The 16,426-nt window shown below is 39.6% G+C and overlaps 1 protein-coding gene across 16 annotated transcripts in view; it reads right to left on the bottom strand.

The window, feature by feature from the left end:
* Positions 1 to 1,866: 1,866 nt before the first annotated feature.
* MAGI2 (membrane associated guanylate kinase, WW and PDZ domain containing 2) overlaps positions 1,867 to 16,426 on the bottom strand; it is a 738,716-nt gene continuing 724,156 nt past the window's right edge. For 12 of the 16 annotated variants that reach the window (XM_061467333.1, XM_061467318.1, XM_061467323.1 and 9 more), the window contains one exon: positions 1,867 to 4,914. In XM_061467333.1, coding sequence (XP_061323317.1) covers positions 4,115 to 4,914 — 800 coding nt within the window. In that variant the 3' untranslated portion in view covers positions 1,867 to 4,114. The remainder of the gene's footprint in view (positions 4,915 to 16,426) is intronic. The other 4 variants (XM_061467328.1, XM_061467330.1, XM_061467332.1 and 1 more) reach the window with 2 other exon arrangements.

Below are 16,426 nucleotides of genomic sequence, written 5' to 3'. Positions count from 1 at the left end.
TGAAAGATTTAATCCACTGCAAAACTGCAGCACTTATCTCAGAGGTAGGCTTAAGAACAAGAGTAGTGGGGAGCTGTGAAGGAAGAGAAGAGATTCAGGATAGACCTGGAGGTGCTGAGGGCACCTGGGATGTAGAGGAGGCCAAGCATGAGATGTTCGTATTCAGCAGAGATGGCGAAAATCATACTGAAGCTGATCTTTGATGGAGAAATTCTTGGCAATGATGCTGAACATTCAGATGGGAGATGAAAAATACCAGGGAGGAAATGGGGCTGTGCTTGAACTTCTGCATCAGTTCCTAACAGACAGCTATTCACAGTGGTGCTGAATTGTTGTCTGTCTTACCACTGAGGCCATGGAATAGGTAGATACACAGGCTACAAATGTCCCTCCTGTTCTAGGGAGGGTAGTGTAGTGAAACCAGCACAGCCCATGCTCCGTTGTACCTAGATGAAGAGCGTTGTCAGCCCAGCAGCTTTCTGGAAGAAAAGATGGCACCTTTGGCAAAAAACCCTTGTGGGAGTTGTTGAATTTTCCATTGCTTTTGTATTACTAAACTTGTTTGAAGCTCTTCCAGGCCCTGTAGTTTGTATGGAATTCCTAAAGCTGCCAAGCAGAAATACCTGGAGTGATGCTGAGCCCCAGAGACAACATTTGCCATTAATTAGAAAAGGGCTGCACATCTATCTGCCTACAAGGTTTAACCAAAACTCCTCCCAGATGTGGATTGCTGATCACATGCAGGCAAGCTTACGTACACCAATGCATTGGAGTTTGGAGTAGAGAATATGCATCAAAATAAGCATCCAGTTTCCATGTTATTGCATAGGTATGAAAAGGTAGGTAAAAAGGTGTCACAGGAATGACAATGCACTGCAAATGCTGCACTACTATGTCTAAAAGAGAAAGAACATGTTATTAACAGAATGGGTGAGGCTATACTGCTTTGGCATGCTTCCCTGTGATACCTTTGAGATACCCATACTCAGATTTCCAGCCATGAAAATCATGGCTATTTAAAGAGGAGCAAATATTTTGGAGTATTAAAGACGCTTCAAATTTGTTGTGTGCTTATTGTAACGAAAAATGATGTTATTAGTTCAGCTGGTTGAAGTTTTTATGTGGAACATTGATGTTTTCAAAAATGAGGCTCTGCGGAAACTGACTCAGGGTGTATGAAGGCAAATTATTATTTTTTGAAGAAAATGATATTTTAAGGAAAAAAGGATATAGCTGTTTTAAAAAAGGTCATATTTGTGTGAAAAATATTGTCAGTTTTTGAGCCAGCACATCTTACAGTGCCTCCAGTCTGTAAACTGGTGATTTATTTTGCCTAACTGAAGGTAAGGAGCATTTTTCTGTTCTTGTTTCTGTAAAATAAACTGGAAATCAGATTATGCCCCCTTCACTCAGCTTGAAAACAAACCTTTCTAGGGCTACTTAGAGGTGCCAGATTCCTTTTGTATATGTGGTATATGCTCCGAGATATATATATATGGTATATGCCATATGGTATATGAGAGACATATATATAGTATGTGTCTCTCAGTGCAGGGAGTCTGGCGACCCTGGTCCTGTGTCTCCTTAGACTAGGAGGAGAGTAAGAATTCAGGCTTCTCCACCAAGGGAGAGGTTTCTCTGCGTGTAGCCTCATAGAGCTTAACTTGCCTATATGGAATTTATTTGGTCACATACGTATATGTTCATAAATTGTACCCCTCTTTGGAGTCAGAAATCAAAATGGAGCCTTCTTTTTTTATAATGCATTAGTTAATTGACTCTACTCATATGCATGTAAATGGTTGTTTCTCAGTGTAATGCTGAAGCCTGTTACTCAAAATTAACACAGACTATGTAAAATTGAAAAAAAAAAGACGACTTTTGGATATATATTTTATTTGACAGTGGTTTAGAATATCATACAGTAAACAAGATTTCTGTAAAAGTTAATTTATCCATAGTGGTGCGTTTCATAAAAATAGTTGCTCACTTACAGCCTTTCTGTGACTATTAATACATGGAATTATATTTATAGAGATAGAGCTGTACAGGGTAAATTCACAGCTAACACTACACAGAAATATTATTTGGAATGGGGTTTAGATGATGTGCTGTCTTCACAGGTTATCGATTACAGCCGCATAAAGCAATTACTGCACAAGGAGTAGCTGTGAACTGTGCAAATTAGAGTTTATGCAAGCATAATCTCAATTGTTTTTCAGATTTTATTGTTTGCTCTCTTTATACATAAAAATAAGATACTGGGATGTGCATCTACACTACAGAAGCATTGTCCAAAATCAGATTCAATAAATTAATGGCAAATTATATTGGATTCTAGTTCAGGGGATAAAGATGTTTTTTTCCTCCATTAAATAAGAGTTTTATAAACAGCTACATGGACTTGTGCTTTTTTAGAAATCATATTTTAAATGGAGTTTTCTTTCTAAAGGAAAAACTTTTTTGAAAGCTGCAAAATCCTTGACTTGAGGCTTTTCAAATAATTGGACAGGAAGAAACATGCCTATAAATTTCTCAGTCCAGTGCAATGTTTGAGACATACAGTAATGTGCTAATTTCTTGGAACAAAGCCAATCTCAGTCTAATTTTTCAGCAGAGCATGTGAGGAACTAAGATTGCTAGAGAACAGTAACTTTTAAATACAAATTTTTGACAGTACTTTCTTCATGACTTTTTTCTCTTATTTTTTAATTACCAATGTATTATTGCCCAGGATTTTGTTTTAATTTTGACAGACAAATAAGCATATGCACACTTACACAGACATGCACGCATCTTTTTGAAACAAGATAATGACTGTTTGACTGAACTCGGAGTTATTTCCTGTGAAGGCAGACTGGAATGTTTACCTGGCACTTAAGGCTTGAAATTCAAAACAGACAAGCGAGAAAGTTAAAAACAAAAGACCAAAAAAAACCCAACCCAGAACAAAACAAACAAAAAAAATAAATGGAGGTAGGGAAGAAATGGTAACATGGAAACTATTTTGAAAATGGAAATATATTGAATTTACTGAACGAGGACACTGACAACTGTATTTCAGAAACCAGTCTAATTATTGTTAACGTGTGCCTGAAGGGCACCTGCTCTGCCAAACTGAGGGGATGGAAGATGAGAGTGTCCTAACTAAATGCAGATGGGTATGAAACATAGCACTGTTGATAAGTGAAACGATCATCTTCTGCAGGAAGGAAAGGCCTTTCCTTAAGGAAACTGCAGCTTTTTCTCTGTAGCACTCTTCCTTTCATTGCAAGGGCCTTGCAGATGTCTGGGTTTTGAGCCTGACCAATTGGTTTGTCTGCTACTTTGCAGGACTTGGGGAACCTGTAATAAACCACTTTTGAGAGTAATTTGCAAACACAACGCCACCCTAACTCCTTTCCAATGCACAGAAACATGGTTTGTTCACAAAAATGGCAGTAGAAATGGTATCACAGAAACTAATCCACTGGATTCCCCACTCCTCCCGTAGCGCCCAGTGAACTATGCTACAGGGTACCACGTGGACTATCCCAAAGTGTTAACAGTGGAGAGGTGTCATGGGTGTACAGTTCTGAATGATGCTTTAAAGAAACCCTTTAGCCCCTGTCTAGATATGTCGAGAACAATTTATTTACAACATTTTAGCTCCATGAAAAGATCCTCTCTCTGTTTCAGCTTGCTCCGTGCAGTTTTATTTAAGGCGATGTTCCAGTTTGTGATTGCTCTAACTTGTTCCAGTTTCTTGATATAAAGTTTGAATGAAATCCAAGTCCTTCATGCAGTGGGAAAAAAAATGCTAAAGCTACACTGCACTATCCTTCTCTGATGTACTGTCCTTCATATTGTTTTGGTTTCTTCCATAGCTGCCTAAGTCCCTAAAATGGAACTGGGACTTTAGGGTCGATTTTAAATCTCCGTGTTGACTATATGCTTTTGAACTTATTAGATACTGCGCACATTGTCATGGAATTACACACTAATGTTTTCATTCCTCAATGCTTTGTGTATATGTGTGATAGTTAAAATAAATTAAAACAAACCAATGTGAGACAAAAACTAAGAAGAATGTTCTGCGTCAGTTTGAGACAGTTAGAGGGCAACAGTCCCTTGCTTATCTGCTCATGGCAGAAGTACCAGACTTCAGGACGCTAGGTAGCTTATCTGAGCCAGGGATTTTCCATGGCCCTGGGGAGACCGTTGCCTTTCGAACTGTGGTGTTGGTGCTGCGAGTGCTAATGGAGTGGAGATGTCCCTTCCTGGGGAACTCGCTGGGTTTCCCATCAGGGTCCCTCTGGCTGTGGTCCATATCACTTCCAGGCGAGCTGCAGCGGTTGCTACTGTACGTCATGGTAGCACCCGTATCAAGCTTGACATGGTCGGGTGCTGCAGCTGGTTTCTTCTCACTGATATTTGCAGATTTGTGATCTTCTTTTTTGCTAAGAGATCCTCCTCTCTTGCTTTCCAGCTTCCTCAGCCTCCCAAACTGTTCATCACTGGTTCCAGCACACACGTGCTCTCTTGTGCCAGCCTCGATCATAATGCTGTGTCCCACCACTTTGCTTTCTGAGGTGGGCCTGCCACCATCAGTGGTCTTATTTTTGCCTTCTGAATATCCTTTCCAAGAAGCCTCTTCATGCTTTGACCTGTCTACCTTTTTAGGACTTGCTGACCTTTCTCTTTGTTCTCCTAACCTTTTCTTTTTGTGACCGTTCACCGAAAGCTCCTTTGGTTTCCTTACATCTTGTTCCCTCTTGATATCCCATGTTGGCTCTGGGCTTATCTGGTGAGAAGGGTCAGAGGGTGGGGCTATGTGTGATGAAGATAATGGTGAGATAATGTCATCGAGGGAAAGAGCTACTTCCGGCAGACCTGGGGAGGTGGCAGAGGGAGCACTCCAGGAGTTTGGTTCGTCTGTTGTTAACAACAAAGAGAAGGGAGTTAAGGGCATATTCAGCAGCACAGAGTGTATATTGTATTCAGAGTAACATCAACACTCAAATCACATACCAGACTTAAACTCCTCTGCTTTAGGTGAGGTGAAACTCCCAGTAAATGGGGAGAAAACCAAAAATGAAGTCCCTCCCCCCTGCCCCAAAATGTTCAGGAGAAGCAAGAACCACAGGGTTCTTACTGCAAACCCTGGTCTTTCTTTCTTACAGATTTTGCTTTCCTCTGCCCACGTTAAATTATTCTTAAAATAATACAGGCACGTGCTCATGAAATCAAATTGCCCCTTTTGTAGCTGTATAATGGATTTCTTAGCTGGGCAATAGCAGTGCTGTCTCTGAGGACAAATGAGAAGGACGTTTTGCCATCCATTAAACATGTCCCTACAAGCATATAATAATTGACAAGAATTTGTGGCTCAGATAAGGTCATCATTGAATTCTGTCTCATATTTTTTCTAAACAGATATAATATTGCAGTGTTTATGGCCACACAATTCTTGCAGGGTACTTACAAAGCTCTGCCTTTATATCACAGCAGCAGCCGCTGAGTCTTTTGGCTGTGCATTTTGAATTTCTCTTGGTTACTTAGCCTCAACACAATATGGTTGGATTGTGTAGATCCTGTTTAATTTAACTAAATAGACATCTCCTTTGCTGAATCATGATGATTTTCCTAACCCATTGGTACAAAAACAGAATATTCTGAGATACCTTTCTCTTGCACACATGATTCTCATTTCTTTTGATTAACATCCTGGCAGACAGCAAGTCCATCATGAATAATGACAGTACAACTGTTCTTACCATCTACATAGAAGTTAGAGAAATCACTGAACTTGGCTAATGTCATTCCCTATTTAGCACCATTGCCTGGCTCTGAACAGTATGAGCAATAATCTGTCAGAGATGAAGGACTAGCTCAGGAATCCATGGAGACTAGGTGGGGCTCATGACAAGAGCTGTATATTTCACAGGGGAGAAAATGTACCCTTCAAGCTGAAAAACAAGAATGGACTTCTGTAGCTCAGGACTAGTATCCCTCAGTGATATCAACTGTCCATTAAAAGATGCATTTCTTTTTCTCAGTGCTATGGCTGCTTTCGAATTATCATGAAGATGCACATCATCCTGAAAAATGGAACGGGCTTTACTGCCCAGCCTGGGATCTGCAGCTTGCTTGACTGAGATGGCACTTTTAAGTTAATAGCTTGATTGAGTGATTGCTGTCTTGCAGACAAAAATAGGAGAGACAATAGTGAGGTGGGTGACGTAAAGGCGGGGAGCAGCACGGTTTGCTGAGGAGCTATTTATTTTTCCAGATGGTGTTTGTCATATGCTTTTGCATAATGAGCATATGTGTGGAGAGGATTAGCATTTGAGAGGGGTAGAAAGTACAAGTTCTGTGTAAGACAAATAAACTTTGAGCTGGGAATCTAAATGGGCTGAGGGTCTCAACTGAGTTTTTTAAAAAAAATCACACTTTCTTACCCTCCAGTTAAGGCTGAGTAATGTACCATCTGCTCCCTGCTTGGCACTCGAGCAAGAAAGATAAAAGGAAGGCTCATGCAAGTACAGCGATCAGCTCTTAGGAGCTTGCCTACAAAAAGCATCGACTTTGATGGGCTTGTTCTTTGCTTCTGCTCTTCAGCACCACCCCTTTGGCACAAGACCGCAGGCTGTGCCTGACAGGGGAGGCGCAGATCAACACCAGCTCTTTCAGATCTGAAATCCAGGGTATCCCACTTTGGTCAATATGTGTATCAGGGACCATGCATTGGGTCCGAGTCACTTTGCCTGGTTCTCTAAAACCATCCCGGGACTCCACCAAGCAGCATGAAGCTGCCTGTGCACTTCAGTGGGGTACCTGAGCTAGCAATAAACAACCAATCTCGGGTCTTAGGAAATAAAATTTGTTCTTTTTATGGCATTGCCATGTTACCCCAGGGCGGAGGTGGTGTTGAGCATTGGCCTGACCAACATATCTGACTCAACTACAGTCTTATTTCTCAGTGTCCATGAGATGGTATTTTTCACTGAATGGCAGTGAAGAGCAGACAGCAACTACCAGATCTTGTGCAAGGCTCTGGGAGCATCTGAAGGTACAGAAACAGCTTGTTACTTTGGGAAGTATGAGCTGCACACCAGAAACCAGCAAGATAACTTCAGGTAACAAGATTGCCTCTGCGCAAAATGTGCCACTGTGCTCGGGTGAGCTGATTCTTGTCCAGCAAGACAAGCCACCATTCAAAACCAGGGTGGCAAACACCTCTTGCAGCTCCTCCAAGGCATGAAGGGCAATATTGTACCAGGTATTTGTGGGACCCTCGGGGAGGAGACCTGGGTGCGAGTGGCCTGCTCTTTTACTTCCTAGAAACAAGAGAACTGATTTATTAATGGATTGTCCCCCTGCACAATTTTAAGTTTTATTCCCTTTCTGTTTTCAGAGGCAAACCCAGTGAATATTGCAGTGAGAAATTGTAGTGGGTTAAAACCTACTTCAGCAAAAGTGAATCAATGTTACATGCAGTGACATATAAATATAGTTATTTATAAATTAGGACATGCGATATTATATGCAGTACTGGATTTCTTCCTCTGCCCCAGAAAACATGAAGAAAAAAGATGACTTGGCCAACTAAGCATAAAGAATTGTAGCCACAGCATAAAGGGAGCCCCATATGGGCCACAGGGAGCATTCTATGTAAAATACACTGCCTGGCCTTGCTGGGGAGGCACCCATATGGGCTGTATTTCCAGTGGCTGGGAGGAAATGCTGCCATGAAATGAAGCTATCATTTCATATATTCTGTGACAGTACAGTACCTGCAAGTAAGAACTTGACAAAAGGACTTTCTATAATGTTTAATACCATCAATCTGAGACAGCCAAAACCCAGCTTAACCTGCTTTTTCTTTCAAATGAAATAAAATTGTGTAGAACTTCATCCTCAGCCTTGGTAGATGTTAATGATGTCAACAAGTCATTGTTGCAATATGTCACTGGCTAGTGAAGAGAATACTGACGTGAGGGTATGGCGGCTGACTTTCCTCCAATGTTTGAACATTATGGGAAAATATAAAAATTACTAGAGTAGAGCAAAGTGCATTAATGTAAGTAATTTGTTGCTCAAAAGAAAAACCTTTTAAAGAGCCGTGTTCAAGCCATCAGGGTTCATTTGGCCTTGTTCAACCAGCACTAAAATGATTGCTTTTCCACAACAAATATAAGCAGGAGAAAAATGAAAAAAATTATTCTGTAAAGCAACTAAAGTAATGATGTCTTTTTTATGCCTTTTCTGAGGTTATAGCTGCATTTTGGAGACATCAGTATTTCAGAATATTTTTTCTATAGTTTTTAAGCTTCATATAAAACCTATGTGTTAATTGTGAATATAACCTACTTTTACTCTGTTATCTCAAAACGTTTTGCAAACATACTAAACCAGAGACAGAGCAACAATTTTACATCTTTCTCCCTTCACTTCTCGGAGGAAGAGGAGACAGTATTCGTATAATAGAGCATGAACTACTGATGCCCAAACAACTTCCAAGCAGAAGTGAAGGATATCACACTCAGTTGAAACTGCTGGAAAGATTTAGGGGCAATGTAGTTTTAAATTTGTTTCTGACTTTGTCACTATGGATATCATCCTTCCTGAGGGAGAAATTGCTTTTCAAAGGTATACATCTCACTGAAGGCTAATAGATGCCTTCCTCCCTTCTTTGAAGGGAGAAAGTCTCCCTTGACCTACTAATTCAGACAAGATAAATGAGCTGGGAGCAGCACTATAATCTGTCACTGTGATGGCATTTGATTTGGTGTAGTTTAGTAGGTGTTTCCTAGGTGGCTTTTAGCTTCCACAAGCTACTGTCACGCAGGTTGGTGGCACGTCTCCATGGTACATGTAAGAATGACTCACCTATGACCTGTTTCTCATAACTCCCAGGCAAGGAGTAAATTGCTGACTGAGTAAGAGACACCACACATGAGGTCTTGAGAGTGTGGGAGGATAAATGGGAGATGAGCACAGCCATTCTGGAGGTAGAGTGACAATGGGAAAACATCAGGAACAGGCCTTTTCTGTCTAAAGGTTTTTTTTTGTTTGAGGTAGAACTGCCACATACATGAATTGTTTTCTTTCCTATGTCAGCTTACACACATTCAATGGAGTGGAAATGAAGGTACTGCTCTCATGTGTCTACTAGCTCCTCTCTTAACTAAAGCCTAGTGTTCTACTTGCATCCAATGCTGCTGATGGCTTATGTCTGAACCACCAGCAAAAGAAACCTGGTTTCACTGTTAATGGACAAGAGAGGTCTGTCTGTCTGTCAGTTTCTGAGCATTGCCTAGGTGCTAAGCCATAAGAAGAGCTCAGCCTAGTGATACATTTATTTAATTTCCTGCAATACTTATGTTTTCTTTACAGGGTGCCCTTCTAACATTCTGTCAAGTCTAGTCTTGCTGTGCTTAGCCTCTCTGCCAAGATCTTAGGTCACAGGAGGTTAGACCTCAAATTTGTGTCTAGGTTGTCCTTTTATATCAAAATATTTTAAATAATTGCTTGGTAGTTTATCAAGAATGTGGGATTTTTCATCACATAAAATTAACCATGAACAACTACTTTATTGAATAGTTAATATTATCTTAAGAGTAAAAGTGGCATAACATTTTATTGCTTAAGTACAATGAAATCTCAACGCCTTTTTAATTTCCAAATTATGTGAATAATGAACAATATATTAAAGCTTTGAATGCTTTCAGGAGTCTGAAACTTTTCCTGAAATGTCTTTTGTATCTTCCTAGAATTACTTTCCTGGGGAATCAAAGAATTTTTTGCTCTATTTTCTTTTTTCCTACTTTTTGTCTGAAATTATGTATTGCCAGAAGGTGGCAAACAGTTCTTACAGATGCTCCTAATAATAAAAATGGGACGAACTGCCCCCTGGGGAGTATTCACTAATACTGGCAGTGTTACACCAGAAATGCATTTGGCTCTTTCTCATTATATCTTGACACGTCTGTGATGTTCCTGATTGCATTGGTCTCCTGCAGCTTGTCTTTAATGGTCTCTAAGGAGGGAGATTTCAGAATATTTAAAGAATCTTTACTCTTCCATCTTGGAGCTTCCACAACCCAGACATATAGCACCCTTTGTCCTGAAATAAATGATTTGTTGAGGTTTTGATGGTTGGAAAAGCTCTTGGTACCTTCTGTCCATGAGCTCATTTAGTGAGCTGTCAGCCTCATGCAAACATAACATGATATTGTCACCCTTTTCCCCAGCCTCTCCTGGAAAGTGGGTGGCAATGGGCTCTTCCCCCATCTTACAGGCTGCCTGTACTTCTGGTTTGGACTTCTTGTTAATTTTCAGTAGTGCTATGGAAATGTTTTCTCACAAATTACACTTTGCTTAAAATTACACTTTGCTTGCCTCCCTTTCCACTGCACTTATCCACGTTCAGATCCCTCAACACTAGTAGATCTGGAAACAAACATCAGCGGATTTAGGTGCCTTCTGCTGCAATCTAGCCTTTTGTTTCATCAGTCATCATGGGCACATCCAAGTGGGATAACCCTTTCATCATTAGCACTGCCCTTTTACCTTTTTTTTTAAGCTATGATGGGAGTGTGCTATGGGTGCAAAATGTGATTGCATGCACAGAAATGAGATAAATGTCGTATACATTTACAAAAATAAATCCAAGTTATACTCAAGTTATTTTAGCACATGAACCACTTTTGCCTTTCCTTAACATGCAGTTAAATGATCTGTTTGGTACTGTGAAGTCTCATTTGCGAGGCAATGAAAACCGAATTTCTTGCTATTTTAATGTAACCACAATCATCATATTGCTTGCCTGTTTGTACTCAGTTTATAGTAGCTTGTAAATGTAACTTTGTTTAAAGGTGGAATTAGGTTTTTTGGCTTTGCACATTTTTTGCAAAGGTTGAGGATGATTTGGAGAGGTCATTAGGAGTGAGTTAACAAAGTCATAAAAGGCTACAGGAAAACAAATGTGCATCTGAGTACCTGCAGCTTTTACTTCTGCATTTTGTGTTTAGCATTTTCAGAAAAGAAGAGTGATTCATCAAGAAAGACTGATGTTTGGAGTATGAAACAAGGCCAGGCATTGTTGCTCTGTCATTTGGTCTTCTTGTCACTGGTCTAATGTTAGAAGAGGGGGGCACTACTACTGGGAGCTATTGGTGGCAAGAAATTAAGATATGTTATTGGAAATACAGGGTGAGGAATACTTTTATCTCCTCTGTAAGCTTCAAATACTTAATTTTGCATTTGGTAAATTTGGAAAATTCAGTCATTGACCTATTCCGGCACTGGGAAGCACAGCTCTACTTCCTTCTTTATTCAGTTCCCAGTGCCATTAATACTCTGATGCCCTACTTCTTTTCATGTTACTAATCACTACTGATGTGCAGCAATTTAGTTCCTTTGGGTTCATTACGGTCATCTTCCATTACGCACTTTACCTAGACATTAAATGGAAGACACCCCAAATAGTTTTACAGCAGAGATAGTGTTTATAGAGTGCTTGCAAGAGCTGTCTGATGAGAGTTTGAATGGTTGCATTTCAGGTAAAATTCACTTTCATCCCCATTTCTGTACTCGGCATGGAGGTTTGTTAGAAAAAGTGCTTTCATGTTCAGAGATCTAATTTGAGAATTATTGAAATACACTTCAGAGAGAGCAGATTGTCAGTTATGCTTGGAAGACCAAATCTGCTGAAGCTCAGGAGATGATATTGCTTGGTTTTGGAGCTATGGGAACAGAGAGAATGGGAATATTTAAACTTGAGGCAGAGAGGGCAAAACTGCATGTTGTAAGGAAAAAGATTTAAAACATCTTTAGAAAAATACTGAACATTTTCTTGAAACAAGAAAGTCACACACTCCGATTTGTGTTGGCTTTAACCTGCAGAAAACCCCATGCAGGAAAGCACTTGAAATTTTTTTATGTAACGTATTCTTTAAAGATGTTTAACAAAGAAATATGGGAAGTGATTCATCTGACTTGGAGAGCTCCTATTCTTTTTCTGCACCGTTTCTGATCCTACACTATACCCAGTGCATGTTCAGTAAATCCCTTTCCCTGAGTTAATTCTTTAATTATGGCACTACTTCACCAGTATTTTACTGTCCAAATCATTTGAGACAATAATTTAATTGCCTCACAGAGTCTGAGAAAGAAGTGTCTCAGAAGATGTCTGCAAATAGATGTCTGCTCTTCTGTTGAACGTGCACACAACCAGTGTTGTGGAGCATCTTCTGGGAAGCCCTTTTGGAGATTGTGGATAAAAGCTCAGCGGCTGGACACAGAGATCTACATCCATCGCTTCACATCAGGTCATTTTTAGCAAGCATGAATCACTTCAAGTAAGTGGCCCAAGCACTCTCAGACTAATACAGGAGCTATCTAATGAATTCAAAAGCACTCTGAGTTTCTGCCCTGGAGAACAGGTGGACTGGATTGTCTCCAGTACTTGAATGGTCTCGGGGGCTGCTTTAGTCCTCTCCTGGCTACCTTGCCGTTGTTCATCACTTAAATATAAATCACATCTGTAAGAAATTCACTGTGATTTTGTAATAATGCCTAAGCTCTGCATCATTTAGCTCTTTCCAACAACGTAAGTCACCTCTAAACCCAGGACTGAGGTAATTTCAACATGGCCCTTACAACAGCAAGAATAAAAAAGGGTAATTTTTCTATGCAGAAAAACCCCCTACCTAAAGTGCAGAATGGGAGAAGACAAGATAATCAAGAGCCACACATACAAAAAGATTATATTTCAGACCTGAAACAGTTAACTTAGTTTAGTAAATCAGTTTGCTAATTTACTGTAATAGTCTTCTGGCTGTGAATCTTAGAGTTTATCACTCATTCCAAGACCCATTTCAGCTTGTTCAGTAGATATGGATCTAGTAAATAGTCCTATCCATTAAATATTTAAACCAAAGATCATGATCACTAATCTGAGTGAACTTGGTAAATTTGATTTTTCCTTGAATCAAGATAATGTATCTGCATAACTGTTACAGGATTACTCACTAATACTGTGAACAGCTGCAATGAAAAGCTGCACCCTGTACAGTGCTTTAATCCTCACCGCAAGCTCCTCACTGTTTTGCCAGCGTTAAGTTTACAGACAGTCTAAGTGCCAATCTTGAGTGATGTTGCTCTAACTACGCACTATCATTCAGCAGGTCCTTCAGGTGGTTTGGTACCCTTTCTGAAGTGCTGAGCATCTCACATATCTATCAGATCAGAGCTGCTCAGGCAGAAGAACCTCATCCTTTCAGTAAAGAAGGTCTTATTTTTTCTGAACGGTCGGGCAGTAGAGTAGGAGCTGCAGAAACCTCAGCAGTTTTCTTCCAGAGCCATGCTGGAACTGGAAAACTCACATTGCAACTTACTGTATAATTAAAATAGATAATGACTTTAAAATTAGTTTTTATTAATAGAATTAAGCTACATTAAGTCATAAAAAGTGTTCATAAATATGTTAATAGAATGTGTGTTATTAATGAAAAACATTCTGCAGAGACTGAATAATTTAAGAGTTGGATGTTACACAATTAAACTCAAGTATTAAAATTATTAATTATCACAACTAAAATGGGTGTTAACAGTAGGCATCACACCATGTCTGGTCAATAAATAGCTGTCATTATTAAAGGTATGTAGATAATATAAAAAAAAAAATTAATAAGTGAGAAATTTGGAGCATATTGACTGTGTATGAAATGCCCCTAGAAAGGCACTGAGCATTGGTGGTTCCCACTTAAGATCTCAGCAGGATCTTAAGCAAAACATGGAACTTGATTTGAAGGCATCCTTATTTACAAAGCTCATGAATAGATATTCTTGTACTGCTTAGGGTAAAAGCTGCAGAATTAGTTTAGTCTCTCTTTAGCAAACTTTTCAGACTGGCAGCTGCTGAGCACTGAAGGTGCAGAGCTGACCCTGGGACCATGCTTGCTGTCAGGGCTGTTGTGGTATCTGGTATCTTTTGGATGATGAGACAATTTTCTGTGAACACTGTATAATGAGATGTATGTGCATGAATAAACGAATGTCACATTGTAAAATTTATGTTCTACTAAGTAATTACAAACTACATGTCATTAGAAAACAGAGATGTTTAAGGTTCTGGGTTGCATATGTGTTCCTGTAACTTAACAAAATGCAAGTTACCTCATGTTGTCAAAGTAAAAAAAAATCATTTAATTTTCTTAATCATTTTTCTTTTCCCAAGAAAGAAGTAAAAAGCTATAAGAAATCTGTCAGAGGCTGTGAGTTCTGCTAACCTCTCCCTTTGGACAGGTCACAAAGCATCAACCAGGTACTGCATCACTGGATGGTGGAGTGAGAAGGGCAGAGGCAGGATCAACTGCAAGTCCTGCTATGGGCCAAGCTTGCCTTCCCCTCTCTAGTAATTGCAATAACGGGTTTTTATGTCACTCTCTATGTGACTGCTTAGAGTAATCAAATTTCCGGTGCCAATGACGAGAGTCATCAGAAGCCTACGTTAGCTTAATGTAGTCTTGGGCATCATAACATCAGGCCGCTGGCAAAGCTTTTCTCATACAGCTTGATTGCCTCTTCTTGTATTTTTTATCACTTTTTGTACTTTCATGGCTGTGCTTTTGTCCCTAAAAGAGCTTTTTAGTTGTTTATGGATTCTTTTGAGCAAGCTAAAAAGCTCGACTTTTTCACCTGGATAATCACAGCTCAGTTAAAAGTTCACGTGAATGAGTCCAAAGCCGTTGTATCCCAAGTTCAACTGACATTCTTAGAGATGGAGTCTTTGTCAGGAGGTATGAAGATAAAATGTTCATGTTCATGTCAGCAGTTTCTAGATCCTTCTGAAAAGTATCAAATTTGACCTCACCAAATCACTGTTTACCTAAACATGTAGATGAATGGCTCTCCTCTCCTGTAGGGAAATGCATGCCACTGCAGAAAACTGACTGTACTGAAGAGATTGCCAAGCGCTGGAATAGGCTGCCAGGGGAAGTGGTTGACTCACTGTCCCTGGAGGTATTTAAAAGATGCATAGATATGGCATTTAGGGACATAGTTTAGTGGTGGACTTGGCAGTGCTGGGTTAACAGTTGGACTCGATGATCTTAAAGGCCTTTTCCAACCTAAATGATTCTATAATTCAATATGGAACCCATTTTAGATCTCTTGGAGTCTAGCCACTGAAGCAGTTGCTGCGCAACCTTCGTGATGAGAATTATTGGGCCAGGTCACAGGAATAACAGTTTGTGCCTTCATCCTGTTCTCTTTGATACGTAGCTCTGTATCATGAGGAATAATCTCTGATTAACAACAAGTTGAAGTGATGCAGTCTTGTTATTAAGTGGGGGCCGACTGCAAATTTGCAAATGAGAGGGACCGCAAAATGGGCATCAGGAGAGGAATTTTACTGGACATCTTGCTGCAATAGCAGAAGACTGGACTTAATCCTATAGCAAACTGCAAAGACAGGATAAGTGTTGCTAAATTCCCATTTTTCCTATTTATCTGGATTACATGAAGAAAGGAAAAAGCAATGCTGTGGAGACAGAGGGATGGCTGAATTCTTTAAGCCCTGTATTTTGGGTGCTTATCTTCCAATATTGTCAACTGGATGGAAATACAGGAAGCTACCAAAAAAAAGTTAAAAAAAGATTTGTGGATGGGACTTTTCCCTTCTTTGGCTGCCAAGTCTGCTTGCCAGTTTATGTGAACAAAGCCAGGGATAATGTTTGTTCATCTGTTTTATTCACTGTAGTTTATCTGTAATTATCTACACTTTACATTATATTAGTTAATCTACTCCAGAATATTATATTATAATGAGCCTTAGTAATAAGAGAACTTTCTCTACAGTCTTATTAAATCTCTGCTCAGATGTGGGGGGACACTGCCAATTTTTGGTGTGGATTATAATGCATGTGGATTACTGAGGTTCTGCTTTAATAATAATAATACTGAGTAGTTCACTCTGATTTTTAATCTTTAAAGTGCTTTTCAAGCATTAAATAATTAATGCCCATAACACTCCCATGAGATCAGTAAGCAAACATTACTATCCCCATTATACAGATGGGGAAGCATGGGTTAGAGAATTCAGCTGGACTGGCCAAAGCCACTGGGAGTGTAATAGCCAAAGCAATGTTTTAGGACAATGGAAAGGCCTCAGTGGTTTTTGTATTTGAAAAATAAGGAAAAGTTATCACTTCCCTGGAAGCTTAAAACTGAACTCATTGCCACAAACCTGAAAATGTCTTCCCATGTGTCTGACTTTCTTTCAAGACTGTGTTTTTTATTTCTAGACCAAAGGATACCTATGTAAAAGGTCTACATCTTTTAAAATAGCAGTCTGCTGTAAGACAGAAATAACTATACGCACCCACATACACATACACATACACTGGTATTTAACAGAAGGATGTTCTACCTTCCTGCC

Source organism: Pezoporus flaviventris, unplaced genomic scaffold, assembly GCF_033815535.1.
Source record: "Pezoporus flaviventris isolate CSIRO_AGI_PZ_B2104156 unplaced genomic scaffold, CSIRO_AGI_Pfla_v1 ptg000045l, whole genome shotgun sequence".
NCBI lineage: Eukaryota > Metazoa > Chordata > Aves > Psittaciformes > Psittacidae > Pezoporus > Pezoporus flaviventris.
The sequence above is the reverse complement of the archived record's forward strand: the minus strand, read 5'-3'. Positions and strand labels throughout refer to the sequence as shown.